The sequence below is a fragment of the Pseudophryne corroboree genome, chromosome 3 (assembly GCF_028390025.1).
Source record: "Pseudophryne corroboree isolate aPseCor3 chromosome 3, aPseCor3.hap2, whole genome shotgun sequence".
NCBI lineage: Eukaryota > Metazoa > Chordata > Amphibia > Anura > Myobatrachidae > Pseudophryne > Pseudophryne corroboree.
This window is the reverse complement of record NC_086446.1, coordinates 542143168-542158690: the sequence shown is the minus strand read 5'-3', so window position 1 is coordinate 542158690 and position 15523 is coordinate 542143168. Positions and strand designations below refer to the sequence as shown.

The following is a 15523-nucleotide window of genomic DNA, read 5'->3' as shown; positions in this document are numbered from 1 at the left end:
GGTCGCACCGAACTGTCTGGTTTTGGAATGACAAAAAGACTGGAGTAAAAACCCCTGTTGTGTAACGGAGGTAGTACAGGAACCACCACCCCTGTCCGCAAAAGTTTTTGAATGGCCTCTTGCAAGGTAACTTTTGCTGCGGGCAAAACTGGTAAGACCAATTTGAAAAATCTATGAGGAGGAAGTGCTTGAAATTCCAGCCGGTATACTTGGGAAATGAGATCCCTCACCCAAGGATCCCAGCAGGACTTCACCCACACGTGAGCGAAGTGTTGAAGGCGAGCACTTGCCTGAAAATCTCCTTGCTGCTGGGGCCAACCGTCACGCGGAAGGCTTAGCGGCAGGGGATCCGGTGGTCTGGTCGAGGGAGGCAGCAACTGCAGGCTTACGGGACTTACCACGAGATCCCTTCGAAGTGGTGGAGACGCCCCGGCCCCTGCCTCTGAACCTCGCCACACGAAAGGACTGCAAGGAGGGTCCTGTGTAAGGACGCCTAGCAGGTGGCGCAGCTGATGGCAGATAGGTAGACTTACCTGCCGTTGCCTGGGAGATCCATTTATTTAATTCGTCCCCAAACATCAAATGTAAAGGGAAGATTTTCTACACCCTTTTTGGAATCAGTGTCCGCGACCATTGACGTAACCATAAAGCTCTGCATGCCGAAACAGCCATAGCAGTAGTGTGGCCATTTATCTTACACAATTCCTTTATAGCCTCGCTCATAAAATTAGCAGCATTCTGTATGTGTTGTAGCAGAGTAATGACCTTATCCCGGGGCAGAGAGTCTAAACTATCAATAACAGAATCAGACCACTTTACCATTGCCCTGGAAATACACCCACAAACTATTGTGGGCGCTGTGCCACACCTGCTGCCGTATAAATTGCCTTGAGAGTGGTCTCAATTTTACGGTCCGTTGGTTCTTTTAGGTATACAGCCCCTGGTACCAGCAGTACCAATTTCTTAGACAGTCTGGACACAGACGTATCGACCGACAGGGTTTTTTTCCCAGACCTTCCTGTCCTCAGCGGGAAGGGGAAAGGTAGTTAAAAACTTCTGAGGAATTTTACATTTCTTATCCGGGTTTAACCATGATTCCCTGGCCAGGTAGTTTAATTCTTTAGACACAGGAAAAGTTGTTGAGGTCTTTGGTCTAACATTAAAGTACAACTCCTCATCCGGTTCTGATTCCTGATCCGGTATGTGAAGAACCTCTCTAACAGCAAAAATGAGGGCCTCCACCCCCCTGGGGACAGAGATCTGTCCTCATCCATATCATCATCATCATCCACATCAGGCTGATCAAAATCAGACTGGAGCACCTGTGGCAGTGAGCGTTTATGTGAAAACAAGAGAGGGGGCTGAGAAGCCTTTCTGGTACCTGCTGCTTTGGCCATAGAATCAATAGACTGCTTCAACACCTGTCTCTCCTTTTTGCTGCAGCTAATTCTGAATCATGCATTTAAAATTGTCTAACCAGGCAGGTGCCTGTGAACTGTGCCCCTGTGGAGATTGGAGATAAGGAGCATTGTTCACCCATGAGGGACCCCGCTGATGAAGGGGTAGAGTTACAAGCAACACACATAACCATGTCCACAGACATACTGACACAAGTGAAAATACAGCGCAGCTCACTGAAAACGCCTCTACACAGACTGTAAAGAGCCCCTGGAGTGATGCTGAGGAAACGGAGACAAGCACACAAACACAGCCCCAATGTGTGAATGCGGGTCTGGGACTCCAGGTCGACAACAAAAAGGTCGACCCACCTTAGGTCGACGCCAATTGGTCGACATACCTTAGGTCAACATAGACAAAAGGTCGACAGGAACAAGGTCGACATGGGTTTTTTATGTTTTTTTGGTGTCGTTTTCTTCGTAGAGTGACTAGGAACCCCAATTAGTGCACCGCGTCCCCTCGCATGGCTCGCTTCGCTTGCCATGCTTCGGGCATGGTGCCTTCGCTTCGCTCGGCACAGATTACCGTTCCAATCGTAGCCCACGTGGATCGTTAAGTATGAAAAGGTTCCAAAAAAGAAAAAAATTGTGAAAAACTCATGTCGACCTTTTTCCATGTCGACCTTTTTCCATGTCGACCTAAGGTGTATCGACCAATTGGCGTCGACCTAAGGTGTGTCGACCTTTTTGTTGTCGACCTGGAGTCCGGATAACGTGAATGCAAGTGTATATCTAATATAAGTGCAGTGGCGCTGCCGCTGGAGAGCTCCCGCCGCTATGACCCCCTGATACTAGGACAGAAGTCTGTAACCACGTGGGTCTCCGGAGGAGCTGCGTACATGCAGCCTTGATCCGCAGCAGCAGGAGATGGCTATTTCCCCCCTCTAGGTCCCACTCTGGGAAGCCCCGCCCATTGCAATGGCGCCCGGTCTCTGTGATAAGAATTATTTATACTGGCTCCGTTATACATAGTAAAAATCTGACAGTGCACACAAAGCCTTTCCTGACAGTGAGCACTGCTGAGGAGAGCCAGTTCTGTCCGCGGCGGGCACCGCAGCTCGTGGACCGTAACCACCGCGCGACCTGCCGCCAACTGCACCGGGGACCCGCTAACCGGAACCCCCTGTGTAACGCTCAGCGCACTTTGATCTTCGGCATCTGTTAGAGGGTGGTGGCAAGCTGCCAGCGTGGGCACACATACTACAGATGTGTGATCAGCACCTCAGGAGCTCAGTGTCCTGTCAGCTGGGATTACGAACCATTAACCCTCAGGAGGTTGGTTCGTTCCCCCCCAAGTCCCATGAAGCAGGTAGCCTGGTTGCCAGCCAGGGCTACCTGAAAATAACTAACTAAAATAAAAACATAAAGGAAACTCTCTGGATCTCCAGAGAAATGCACCCGGCTCCTTGGGCACATTTTTCTAAACTGAGTCTGATAGGAGGAGCATAGAGGGGAGGAGCCAGAACACACATACACACACTAAAGGTTTTAAAGTGCCAGGCTCCAGTGGACCCGATCTATACCCCATGATACTAAAGTACAGAACCCCAGTATCCACTAGGACATTAGAGAAAATAATTTAAATAAACCCTCACAATTAACATGGAGTATAATTGAAGTTCTTAGCACACATTTGCGCAAATATGCAGGCCCATGTACCGCGGCCAGGTTACTTCATCACATGGGTCCCTAACATTACTAATACTATCACATTCTATAAATGTATTCAGGACTTACCTCTAAATAGGGCCTTATCAATGTGTGATCTGAAATGCAGGAACCCAGCTAATTAAAACACCTGAGGGTGAAGGGGAGGAGTGCCAATCCAGAGGAAGGAAGCCTTGCCTTCCAGTGTACAATATATACACAAATATAGTGCAGAAAGGGGGGAACCTGGATTGCACATCCTATTACTAAAGATATCAAGAGGTGCTATCATGCTGAGGCTTCTAATACTATGCTGGAGGAAGAGAGACGCAGATGCACACTCTTAGCACAGATAGTAAAAATGATTTAAATAAACCTTCACAATTAACATGGAGTATAATTGAAGTTCTTAGCACACATTTGCGCATATATGCGGGCCCATGTACCGCGGCAAGGTGACTTCATCACATGGGTTTAAATTATTTTTACTATCAGTGTTCTTAGTGCTAGGAGTGTGCATCTGTATCTCTCTTCCTCGGGCAGATGTGTTTTGCCTGGAGAAGGGATAAAGAACTTATAAAGCAGTGATAAGTAGAAGGTGATAATGCACCAGCTAATCAGTACGGATCTGAAAAATTAGTTAGGAGCTGACTAACTGGGGTGTTATCACTGTGCACTTATCACTGCTTTATCCCTTCTCCAGGCTTAATACATCTGACCCATGATGCGTCGCTCCTGTCCGCTGGCATTGTACGTTTTCACTTGCAACCCAGAGGGAAAACTTGCACTGCGGGCACTAACGTGATATTTATAACGTGGTTGATATTTGTGCAGCCACGCATCGCGATAAAACCTGGCGGCACACTCATACCCTCCAACTGTACTTTTTTTTTAATGGTCTGTACCGATTTTTGGCTCTCCAAACTTCCATTGAAAGTATAGGAAAAGGGGTGTGGCCCCTTACCCGTGACCACGCTCCTTTTTGACGTTTGTACCGATTTTTATGTGTAAAATGTTGGAGGGTATGCACACTGCAGAGAATTGAATACCCCTCTATAAATCACCTGGGAAACTCATTACACCACTGAGCACCACACACTCACAGCGGCTATATACCGTGCTAGCTGTAGCCCTAAGTACTCCGTCCACTCCACTCTGACTGAACAGGAATTTTAACTGGGAAAGCACGTGACAAAGTGGCACCGCCTAGCCACGCCCACGTCCAGGTGCGTGCGCTGCTCACCGGGGACACTTCCGCCCAATGTGACGCCATTTCCGCCCCGGGCCTGCCAGCTGGGAACCGGAGAAACAACAACAACAACAACAATAGCGGTAAGAGGTCGGCAGTGGCGACGGGGCGCCGGTAGTGATGGGCTTACAGTTGCCGGGGAACTGTTACCAACCGGAGGTGTGTGAGAGGCCTGTGCTAGTGTCACCCGCCCCAGCCACTTTGTGTGTGTGTGTGTCGCTGCGCTACTAGTCCCAGCATCCCGGCTTTGATATGGCCTGTTCCGCCCACAACCGTTATTCCGACCGCATCTCACGCGCGCAACCGGAAGCCACAGCCCGGTCACCACATAGTCCGGAGAGAGATGCAGCTTTGTGTACACAGAGCACCTGCTAAGGTTGGTAGGTGCTCATCCATAGGGGAGTGTATAGGGGAAGGTATTCAGGGATGTCCTATAATACCAGCAATTACTGCTGCGTGACTGCACTGCTGTGTGTGTCTGCAGCGATGCTCCCATAGTTATTCCCCATTGTCCATGCCAGCACAGCATGTGCTCTAATGTTCACGGCTGTCGCTGCAGATATCTATAGTTGATATGAAATCATGAATGCTATGCACCCAAGCTCTCCATACTTGGCTCTGATTATAAATGGCAAAGGCAGCAAGTACAGTATGCCTACCTCTTATACATTTGTATGATGCTACCCATATATAATGGTGCTATGCAACACTTCTCTACCAGCTGCATGTAGTGTCTCATACCATCCTGATGGATCTGGTGTTTCTGACCCAGGTACAGGGATTGGCAGGTTGTGCTACATAATAAGTAGTAGGTTATTTGCTTGCCTCTTCCTGTCCTGTGAGCTTCATGTAATGTGTGTGTGTGTGTATAGACGCTGAGGCCCTTTGTATTATCTCTTCTTCTCCTCAGTTTCTCCAGCATTGTGCCCAGAAGGTACGCATCCGTTTCCAGCCAAATCCCTGACTGCTCAGTAATGACTAGGTGAGTTTATGTTTCAGATTATTAAATTTCAAAATTGATGTTGCTTTTGGCTTAAGCTGGTTACACACTGGAGCGATATTGGCCTGATATATTGTTTCCTGCCAAATCGGAACGACTTATCTGCCAGATCATGTAGTGGGTACGGCCAATCTGCGTGCTTCCGCGGTTGTTAGTGATTTCTTCCAGTCGGCTCTGCTGCATGGCCAACCAGGCGATGTTGCATGTGGCACTGCGCAGTATAATGAAGGACGAAATGGGGACTCATTCCATCCTTCATTACTTCTTCTGATATGTAGTCCCGGATACGATATGTCAGCCCAGTGTGTACCCAGCTTATTTTCCATTAATGACTGTCACGGTGAGGGTTTGCAGCTGTGTTTTCGCTATCAGTGTCTGACAAGTGATAATGTTCTAGCTCCCCAGTTTCTCGAGTAGTGTATAACGGCAAGCGCCCCACAAGCAGCACACGCTCGCCAAGCAGCAGTGAGATATTTACTCCAGCTCATGAGGAGAATGTGCGTTTTATTTATGAAGGTAAGAGATGTTTTGTTCTGAAGCTTATTTGTTGTCCATTTACTTTATACCATTAGTACTGCTGTAAAATCATTTGTTCCTGCCTGCTTTTTTGTGTTCTTAGTTTTGCTGGATGTGTGGTGCTAGTTATTTAGCAAGAACCTGTCCTGTATTGCGTAACTCTTGTGTGCTTTCCCATCTAAGCGTGGCAGTGTGTGGAGCGGGACCTAAGAAATCAGGTGTCTGGTATGGATCGTGGTCTTGTGGAAGAATATGTGGAGAAGCAGCCAAGCAACCTGAAATGTAAGTTCTCAGGCATAAGCTGATGACCGTTTCTGCATCTTAGCTTACCTATAAGTGTAGTGTCAGGAGTGCATATTTTGGAACATTGTAAAACAAATGCACGTACTCAGTTCAATTAAACAGAAACAATCATTACTTTGGTTTGGTGATTTGTATATTGTTTATCTGTAGTACAGCTGCGCTGTATGCTAAACAATGTACTTATCTACTTCTTTCATTTTTGTTGGACCAGATATATGCTGTTTACACAAAGTCTAATACAGGTTGAGTATCCCTTATCCAAAATGCTTGGGACCAGAGGTATTTTGGATATCGGATTTTTCCGTATATGGTAATGGGACCTAAATCTAAGCACAGAATGCATTTATGTTACATATACACCTTATACACACAGCCTGAAGGTCATTTTAGCCAATATTTTTTTATAACTTTGTGCATTAAACAAAGTGTGTCTACATTCACACAATTCATTTATGTTTCATATACACCTTATACACACAGCCTGAAGGTCATTTAATACAATATTTTTAATAACTTTGTGTATTAAACAAAGTTTGTGTACATTGAGCCATCAAAAAACAAAGGTTTCACTCTCTCAATCAAAAATGTCCGTATTTCGGAATATTCCGAATTTCGGAATATTTGGATATGGGATACTCAACCTGTATAGTTATTTATTCCTCCCATAAAGTTATTTTTCCATTATCTTGTAATGTTTGTAACTTTCTCTTTTATCCATGGAATATATTGGCAACCTGGGAATAGAGGGGTTTCAGGCCAAACAATACTATTTTTGGGCATAAAAAGCAAACCAAAAATGTTTAAAAAAAATCTGCTAAATAAGTATAAATGCAGCAGCAGGGTCATTCTGTATAACCCGCAAATTGGAATATATTAGGAAGGAAAAAATTCTGAAAATGTTTTTTTTTTTTCCCTATGGGGTTTAGGTCTTTTGGGACAAACCGAGCACCAACAGTTAAAGCTTTTTGGTCCCAGAATGCACTGGTTCCTCTTCACATATAACTCCTCCCCAGCACCAGGGCATTCAGTTTTGTTTTAGTGCCAGGAGCAGCAAGACACAGCTTTTTTACAGGAGACTGCTGTTTCAGCCTCAAGTTTTTTTTTTTTATGTATCCGAGCTGACAGCGCTGGGTGGCTGATGGACAACAGTGCTGCAGCCCCATCATTCCCGCCGGCGCTGTGACACTGGCGACAAGGTCCAGTGTTTCTGCGTGTGCCGGTAATGCATATGCTAGCTATTGCTTTTACGGGCCAAAGACCGCAGCAGGACAATGCTGTCTGTGTCGTTTTGTTGCGATAGCGTTTGAAGGTCACAGCACATTATGTTCCCCCCCCTTGTATGTTTGTTCATAGTCCCATAGGGGTCCTTATTTGAATGCACAAATTAAGCCTTTGGTATGTGCAGGATTTGTGCGCAATGCGCATCTTCTGCAGAGTGTGCCGGAATAAGCAAGTTTGCATCGTTCCTACATGAATTGACCTCTGGCTACATTGTTTGTGTACTTGCTGTAACTGGGTAGAGACATAGTTATATTTCCAGGCTACTTCTGCCTGTACTAGAGTTACTGTGGTAATAGAGATGTCGTTTTAGTCTGTGCTTTGATCCTTCCTTACTCCTGTCTAACTCCTCCTTACAGAAGCAGCCCAGCAGAGTTGCTTATTCAGTCAGTCTCATGGCTCTGCTGCGTTAAGCCAGTTGCAAGATAAAACACAACCTACCTTATACATAAGGCAAAACAGACAGATACCCAGAGTATGAGACAATAGAGAAAAGATACAATCTGAAAACTGCAACACATTTGTGCAGTATGGTAATGATTGAGAGATTAGAATGTGATTTAAGACTAATAAAAAAAAAAATATAAAAGGAATTCGTAGAGTTTGCTGCTTCAGTGTTTTTAGACTTTTTTTGTCAGATTTTACTATGGTATACTGAAGTAAAATTACAAGCATTTCATAAGTGTCAAATTCTTTTATTGACAATTACATTACATACAAGTCTATGCAAAGAGTCAATATTGCAGTATTCACCCTTCTTTTTCAAGACCTCTGCAATTCCCCCTGGCATGCTGCCAAACAACTTCTGGGCCACATACTGATGGCTGTCCATTCTTATGTAATCAATGCTGGGAGTTTGTCAGAATTTGTGGGTTTTTGTTTGTCAGCCCGCCTCTTGAGGATTAACCACAAGTACTCAATGGGATTAAGGTCTGGGGAGATTCCTGGCCATGGACCCAAAATTTCAATGTTTTGTTTCCTGAGCCACTTGGTTATCACTTTTGCCTTGTGCCAAGGTGCTCCATCATGCTGGAAAAGGCATTGTTTGTCACCAAATTGATCTTGGTTGGTTGGGAGAAGTTGCTCTTGGAGGATGTTTTGGCACCAGTCTTTATTCATGGCTGTGTTCTTGGGCAAAATTGTGTGAGTGAGCCCACTCCCTTGGCTGAGAAGAAACCCCACACATGAATGGTCTTGGGATGCTTTACTGTTGCATGACACAGGACTGATGGTAGTGCTCACCTTTCCTTCTCCAGACGAGCGTTTTTCCAGATACCCCAAACAATCTGAAAGGAGATTTATCAGAGAAAATGACTTTACCTCAGTCCTCAATAGTCCAATCCCTATACCTTTTGACGAATATCAGTCTGACCCTGATGGTTTTTCTTGGAAAGAAGTGGCTTCTTTGCTGCCCTTCTTGACCCCAGGCCATCCTCCAAAAGTCTTCGCCTCACTGTGCGTGCAGATGCATTCACACCTGCCTGCTGCCATTCCTTAGCAAGCTCTGCACTGGTGGTGCCCTGATCCTGCAGCTGAATCTACTTTAGTAGACTGTCCTTTTACTTACTAGACAGTCTTGGGCGCTATGAAGCCACATTCACAACTATTGAGAGAGTCCTTGAAGTTCTTGATGATACGATAAATGGTTGATTTAGTTGCAATCTTACTAGCAGCAATATCCTTGCCTGTGAAGCCCTTTTTGTGCAAAGCAGTGCTGACTGCACGTGTTTCCTTGCAGGTAACCATGATTAACAGAGGAAGAACAATGATTTCAAGCACCACTCTCCTTTTAAAGCGTCCAGTCTGTTATTCTAACTCGATCAGCATGACAGAGTGATCTCCAGCCTTGTCCTCATCAACACCTTCACCTGTGTTAACGAGAGAATCGCTGACATGTCAGCTGGTCCTTTTGTGACAGGGCTGAAATGCAGTGGAAATATTTTTGGGATTAAGTTCATTGTCATGGCAAAGAGGGACTTTGCAATTAATTGCAATTCATCTGATCACTCTCCTTATGACATTCTGGAGTATGTGTAAATTGCCATCATAAAAACTGAGGCAGCAGACTTTCATATTTTGTGATTTCAGACAATGGATTGGTCCATTTAACACAAGTACCTATTAGAAAATATGCAGGCAAGTGGAGAAGGCACTGGGATGGCCCAGTACAATAGGCAAATAGCAGAGATCAGTGATAAAGTTTTATATATAGGCGAAACCTGAGCATGTTGAAGGAACAACTTTGTCTTTCTATAGAATAAGCAAGGACACAGGCTTTGGGGCATCACTTTGTAAATATCAATACGTTTAAACATAATTCCCTCATTCTGATATCTATTTAATTTATGTGATTGATATGTGTGCACATACAATTGTTGTACATGATAATGAGAACACAAATTGTAGCTGAACCTTAAATGAACCAAATGCGTGGTGAGAAATGCTTATTACATATTTGGGGTAACTGTACAAATTGTATTTTGGGTGCTTATTTTAGCATCTGCTGCTTCCTGGCATTTTTAAGCCTAAAATCCTAAAAGGTCAATTCTTTTTAATAAAAACCCCCCCAAACAAATGTATTTTTCAATTAGAAACATTACTCTTTTACATTTTGGGCTTAAACACTCCTGGAAGCAGTGGCTTTTACAAACTGCCACTTAGCCACTTAGTAAATAAACTCCTTTTATGTTTAAAGTGTGCATGGAATCATTTTGCCTTAGTTGAGGGCATGTTAGCTGGGTGTACGGGAGGCAGTCAGTTTACCGGATGTCTGGATCCCGGCTGTCATGATGCTGATGCCGGAATCCTGACACCCGGTGAAATACCTGCGGTCGTAATCCCGACCACCGGCTTGAATCCCCACTTGGGGGGGAACATAACCGTCACCACCGAGTCCGAAGCGCAGAAAGCCTGCGAGGGGACACGTTGCGCTTGCCGCCGGTATCCCAGCTTTCGGGACCCTGGTGTCGGCCTCCTGACCGCTGGGATATCTTATTGATCCCGGGTGTACTTAGCAGAAAAAGAACTGTGAAAAATTGCTGATACATAAAAACTGTCCCTTTAACAGACTAGGCCAGTGGTTTCCAAACTGGTCCTCAAAGCACCCCAACGGTCCGGTTTTAAGGATATTCATAATTGAGCACAGGTGAATTAATTAATATCTGTCATTTTGATTTAAGAGTCTGTGCTCAAGCCACAGATAGCCTTAAAACCTGGATCGTTAGGGTGCCTATAGGACCGCGTTTGGAAATCACTGACCCTGGCCATTTCTGTGCCTTTGTTTAAGTTTGTGTGGTAGGTGCATAATAAATGCCATACACTTCTGTAAAGCTCTTGGTTCTTTCAGAAGTTTTCCTGCTGAATCAAAACGTTGCTTGTGATGATTTTAAACCATTACAGTGTAGACATTTGCTTGTCATCCCCATCTAGGCAAAATCTATTAATAGTATTAAACTTTTCTATCTACTAGAGGTAATAAAATCTAAATACTTGTATGATATTAGCCTTATTGGTTTACTTGTAAGATGATCAGCATTTACAGTATTTCAACAGTTATTCCCCTTTGTATCTCCGCAGCTTTTAAACCAGTTGATCTGAATGACCTGAAGAGGAAAGGCACACAGGACCCGAAGAAGTCATAATGACTTTACACGTTTGGCTCATCATTCCTCCTATTGGCTCAATTTGGACTTTTTCATTCTCTTCCATTTGGTTGTCCATTACCAACATAAAGGGACTACTTTGGGACTGTACTGTGCGGACTAAGCAGAGTTGTCTTCCTCTGCTCCCCACCTTAAATTCCCTTTTCCTATACCATATGTGTCATGCCATTTACCCCATGCATCGGTCCACATACTGATGGATCACAACAACCCCTTTTAACTCCCATTTCATTTACTAAGAACATGACTCAGTGGGTGGTATGTATCAATGCTGTCTGCTGTGGCTGGGTTAAGAGTAAAATCACAGCACAGATCTCGACAGGCTATTAAATGGCTCGTACCTCTGTACCACGCTGTTGTCCTGCAACATTACCACCACTAATATTATCCAAAATGCAATCTTCCAGTGCATCCAAGTACAGATGATATCACACACTCACAATGGCTACAGTGGTGCGAGTATACAGACTGGATGATAATTGACACAGTACTTCAGTACTCTGTTAATTTGGAGTTTTTAATTGTTAATAGTTTTGTGTGTTCTGCCTATTTGTATGTCTTAGTGATAAAATGTTAGAAAGGACTTCTGATGCCTGCTTTATGACCATGAAAGGAAACAATTTCTACCTTTTATTTTATCTTGAAGTTAATATCAGGATTCAAGTCCTAACTACACATTTTCTGCAACTAACAGAGTAAACACACTGATTTTAGGGTAGTAAATCTTCAGCATTCGAGACATTCATAACCTGTGTACTCTACAACAGGCCACCTCTGTGTATGACGTAAAGCAGACCTGTCATCTTCACAGCACGGTTAATTAAAAAAAAAAAAAAGTATTAACTTTGATAATAGTGTGTTAAATGCCATTACCTTGTCCTCCCTAACAGCTATAGTGGGTAACTGCAACCGTCCTGCCAGTCTATCACCTTTCTTTTGCAATGAATTCTGAAACTATGAAGTATTTGTCAGCTAAAATCATTGGCAGTGACCTGGTCATGCTGAGAGCAATTCATAGGGATGTGACCACTCATAATTTATTTTTTAATGCTAATTCCTGAATTAATATGTTATTTAGCAAACATTTTATTTTTCAAATTGATGCTACATTCTGAGTGTAAGACCTTATCTGCACCACTAAAGGTTAATTGGGGAATGTTACCAAGGATGAGTGCCAGAGCTTAGACATAAGTTTGCAAGGTGACCTGATATTTGCTAGCTATATGATAATATCCTAAAAATAAGATTTTACTTACCGATAAATCTATTTCTCGTAGTCCGTAGTGGATGCTGGGGACTCCGTCAGGACCATGGGGAATAGCGGCTCCGCAGGAGACAGGGCACAAAAGCAAGCTTTTAGGATCACATGGTGTGTACTGGCTCCTCCCCCTATGACCCTCCTCCAAGCCTCAGTTAGGTACTGTGCCCGGACGAGCGTACACAATAAGGAAGGATCTTGAATCCCGGGTAAGACCCAAACCAGCCACACCAATCACACCGTACAACTTGTGATCTGAACCCAGTTAACAGTATGATAACAATGAAGTAGCCTCTAAAAAAGATGGCTCACAACAATAATAACCCGATTTTTGTAACAATAACTATGTACAAGTAATGCAGACAATCCGCACTTGGGATGGGCGCCCAGCATCCACTACGGACTACGAGAAATAGATTTATCGGTAAGTAAAATCTTATTTTCTCTAACGTCCTAGTGGATGCTGGGGACTCCGTCAGGACCATGGGGATTATACCAAAGCTCCCAAACGGGCGGGAGAGTGCGGGTGACTCTGCAGCACCGAATGAGAGAACTCCAGGTCCTCCTCAGCCAGGGTATCAAATTTGTAGAATTTTACAAACGTGTTCCCCCCTGACCACGTAGCTGCTCGGCAAAATTTTAAAGCCGAGACCCCCTCGGGCATCCGCCCAAGATGAGCCCACCTTCCTTGTGGAATGGGCATTGACAGATTTTGGCTGTGGCAGGCCTGCCACAGACTGTGCAAGCTGAATTGTACTACAAATCCAACGAGCAATAGTCTGCTTAGAAGCAGGAGCACCCATCTTTTGGGGTGCATACAATATAAACAGCAAGTCAGACTTTCTGACTCCAGCCGTCCTGGAAATATATAAATATATATATATATATATATATATATATATATATATCTATTTTTAGGGCCCCGACAACGTCTAGCAACTTGGAGTCCTCCAAGTCCCTAGTAGCCGCAGGCACCACAATATGTTGTTTCAGGCGAAACGCTGACACCACCTTAGGAAGAAACTGGGGACGAGTCCGCAGTTCTGCCCTGTCCGAATGGAAAAACAAATATGAGCTTTTTTTTTTTTTTTTTTAAGACAAAGCCCCCAATTCTGACAATCGCCTGGCCGAGGCCAGGGCCACAACATGGTCCCTTTCCATGTGAGATATTTCAAATCCACAGATTTGATCGGTTCAAACCAATATGATTTGAGGAATCCCAACACTACGTTGAGATCCCACGGTGCCACTGGAGGCACACAAGGGGCTGTATATGCAATACTCCCTTGACAAACGTCTGGACTTCAGGAACTGAAGCCAATTTTTTCTGGAAGAAAATCTACAGGGCCGAAACTTGAACCTTAATGGACCCCAATTTGAGGCTCATAGACACTCCTGTTTTCAGGAAGTGCAGAAATCGACCTAGTTGAAATTTTTTCGTGGGGCCTTCCTGGCCTCACCCACGCAACATATTTTCACCACATGTGGTGATAACGTTGTGCGGTCACCTCCTTCCTGGCTTTGACCAGGGTAGGTATGACCTCTTCCGGAATGCCTTTTCCCTTAGGATCCGGTGTTCAACCGCCATGCCGTCAAACGCAGTCGCGGTAAGTCTTGGAACAGACAAGGTCCCTGCTGGAGCAGGTCCTTTCTTAGAGGCAGATGCCACGGTTCCTCTTGGAACAGACATGGTTCTTGCTGAAAGCAAATCCCATCTTAGCTCCCGAGGCCATTAGTCCTCTGTGAGCATCTCTTGAAGTTCCGGGTACCAAGTCCCTCTTGGCCAATCCGGAGCCACGAGTATAGTTCTTACTCCTCTACGTCTTATAATTCTCAATACCTTGGTTATGAGAAGCAGAAGAGGGAACACATACACCGACTGTTACACCCACGGTGTTACCAGGACGTCCACAGCTATCGCCTGAAGGTCTCGTGACCTGGCGCAATACCTGTCCCGTTTTTTGTTCGGGCGGGACGCCATCATTTCCACCTTTGGTCTTTCCCAACGGTTCACAATCATGCGGAAAACTTCCCGATGAAGTTCCCACTCTCCCGGGTGGAGGTCGTGCCTGCTGAGGAAGTCTGCTTCCCAGTCGTCCACTCCCGGAATGAACACTGCTGACAGTGCTATCACATGATTTTCCGTCTAGCGAAAAATCCTTGCAGTTTTGACCACTGCCCTCCTGCTTCTTGTGCCGCCCTATCTGTTTACGTGGGCGACTGCCGTGATGTTATCCCACTGGATCAATACCGGCTGACCTTGAAGCAGAGGCCTTGCTAAGCTTATAGCATTACAAATTTGCTCTTAGCTCCAGTATATTTATGTGGAGAGAATTCTCCAGACTTGATCACACTCCCTGGAAATTTTTTCCCTGTGTGACTGCTCCCCAGCCTCTCAGGCTGGCCTCCGTGGTTACCAGCATCCAATCCTGAATGCCAAATCTGCGGCCCTCTAGAAGATGAGCACTCTGTAATCACCACAGGAGAGACACCCTTGTCCTTGGATATAGGGTTATCCGCTGATGCATCTGAAGATGCGATCCGGACCATTTGTCCAGCAGATCCCACTGAAGAGTTCTTGCGTGAAATCTGCCGAATGGAAGCGCTTCGTAATAAGCCACCATTTTTTACCAAGACTCTTGTGCAATGATGCACTGACACTTTTCCTGGTTTTAGGAGGATCCCGATTAGCTCGGATAACTCCCTGGCTTTCTCCTCTGGGAGAAACACCCTTTTCCTGGACTGTGTCCAGAATCATCCCTAGGACCAGCAGACGTGTCGTCGGAACAACTGCGGTTTTGGAATATTTAGAATCCACCCGTGCTGTCGTAGAACTACTTGAGATAGTGCTACTCCGACCTCCAACTGTTCTCTGGACCTTGTTCTTATCAGGAGGTCGTCCATTTTCTTTGAAGACGAATCCTCATTTCGGTCATTACCTTGGTAAAGACCCGGGGTGCCTTGGACACTCCAACGGCATCGTCTGAAACCGATAGTGACAGTTCTGTACCACGAACCTGAGGTACCCTTGGTGAGAAAAGCAAATTTTGGGACATGGAGGTAAGCATCCCTGATGTCCCGGGACACCATATAGTCCCCTTGTTCCCAGTTCGCTATCACTGCTCTGAGTGACTCCATCTGGATTTGAACCCT

The 15523-nt window shown here is 45.0% G+C and overlaps 1 protein-coding gene across 3 annotated transcripts; it reads left to right on the top strand.

Annotated features, from left to right (window-relative positions):
- Positions 1-4328: 4328 nt before the first annotated feature.
- MCRIP1 (MAPK regulated corepressor interacting protein 1) lies at positions 4329-11695 on the top strand. Of its 3 annotated transcripts, none has more exons than XM_063961201.1 (5): positions 4329-4436; positions 5264-5335; positions 5751-5869; positions 6053-6151; positions 11027-11695. In XM_063961201.1, exons 2-5 carry the CDS (start codon positions 5328-5330, stop codon positions 11089-11091), a joined length of 291 nt encoding a protein of 96 aa, XP_063817271.1. In that variant the 5' UTR covers positions 4329-4436; positions 5264-5327; the 3' UTR covers positions 11092-11695. The 3 variants fall into 3 exon arrangements, with proteins under 3 accessions (XP_063817271.1, XP_063817272.1, XP_063817273.1); XM_063961202.1 differs by having other exon boundaries at positions 4423-4512; XM_063961203.1 differs by lacking the exon at positions 4329-4436 and adding an exon at positions 4536-4729.
- The last annotated feature ends 3828 nt before the right edge of the window (positions 11696-15523 follow it).

What these genes read in the sequence shown, in the direction of transcription:
- MCRIP1 (XM_063961201.1), top strand. An exon ending in TGTGCGTTTTATTTATGAAG is followed by an intron (nt 5,870 to 6,052) that starts GTAAGAGATGTT and finishes TTCCCATCTAAG; the next exon opens with CGTGGCAGTGTGTGGAGCGG. An exon ending in GCAGCCAAGCAACCTGAAAT is followed by an intron (nt 6,152 to 11,026) that starts GTAAGTTCTCAG and finishes GTATCTCCGCAG; the next exon opens with CTTTTAAACCAGTTGATCTG.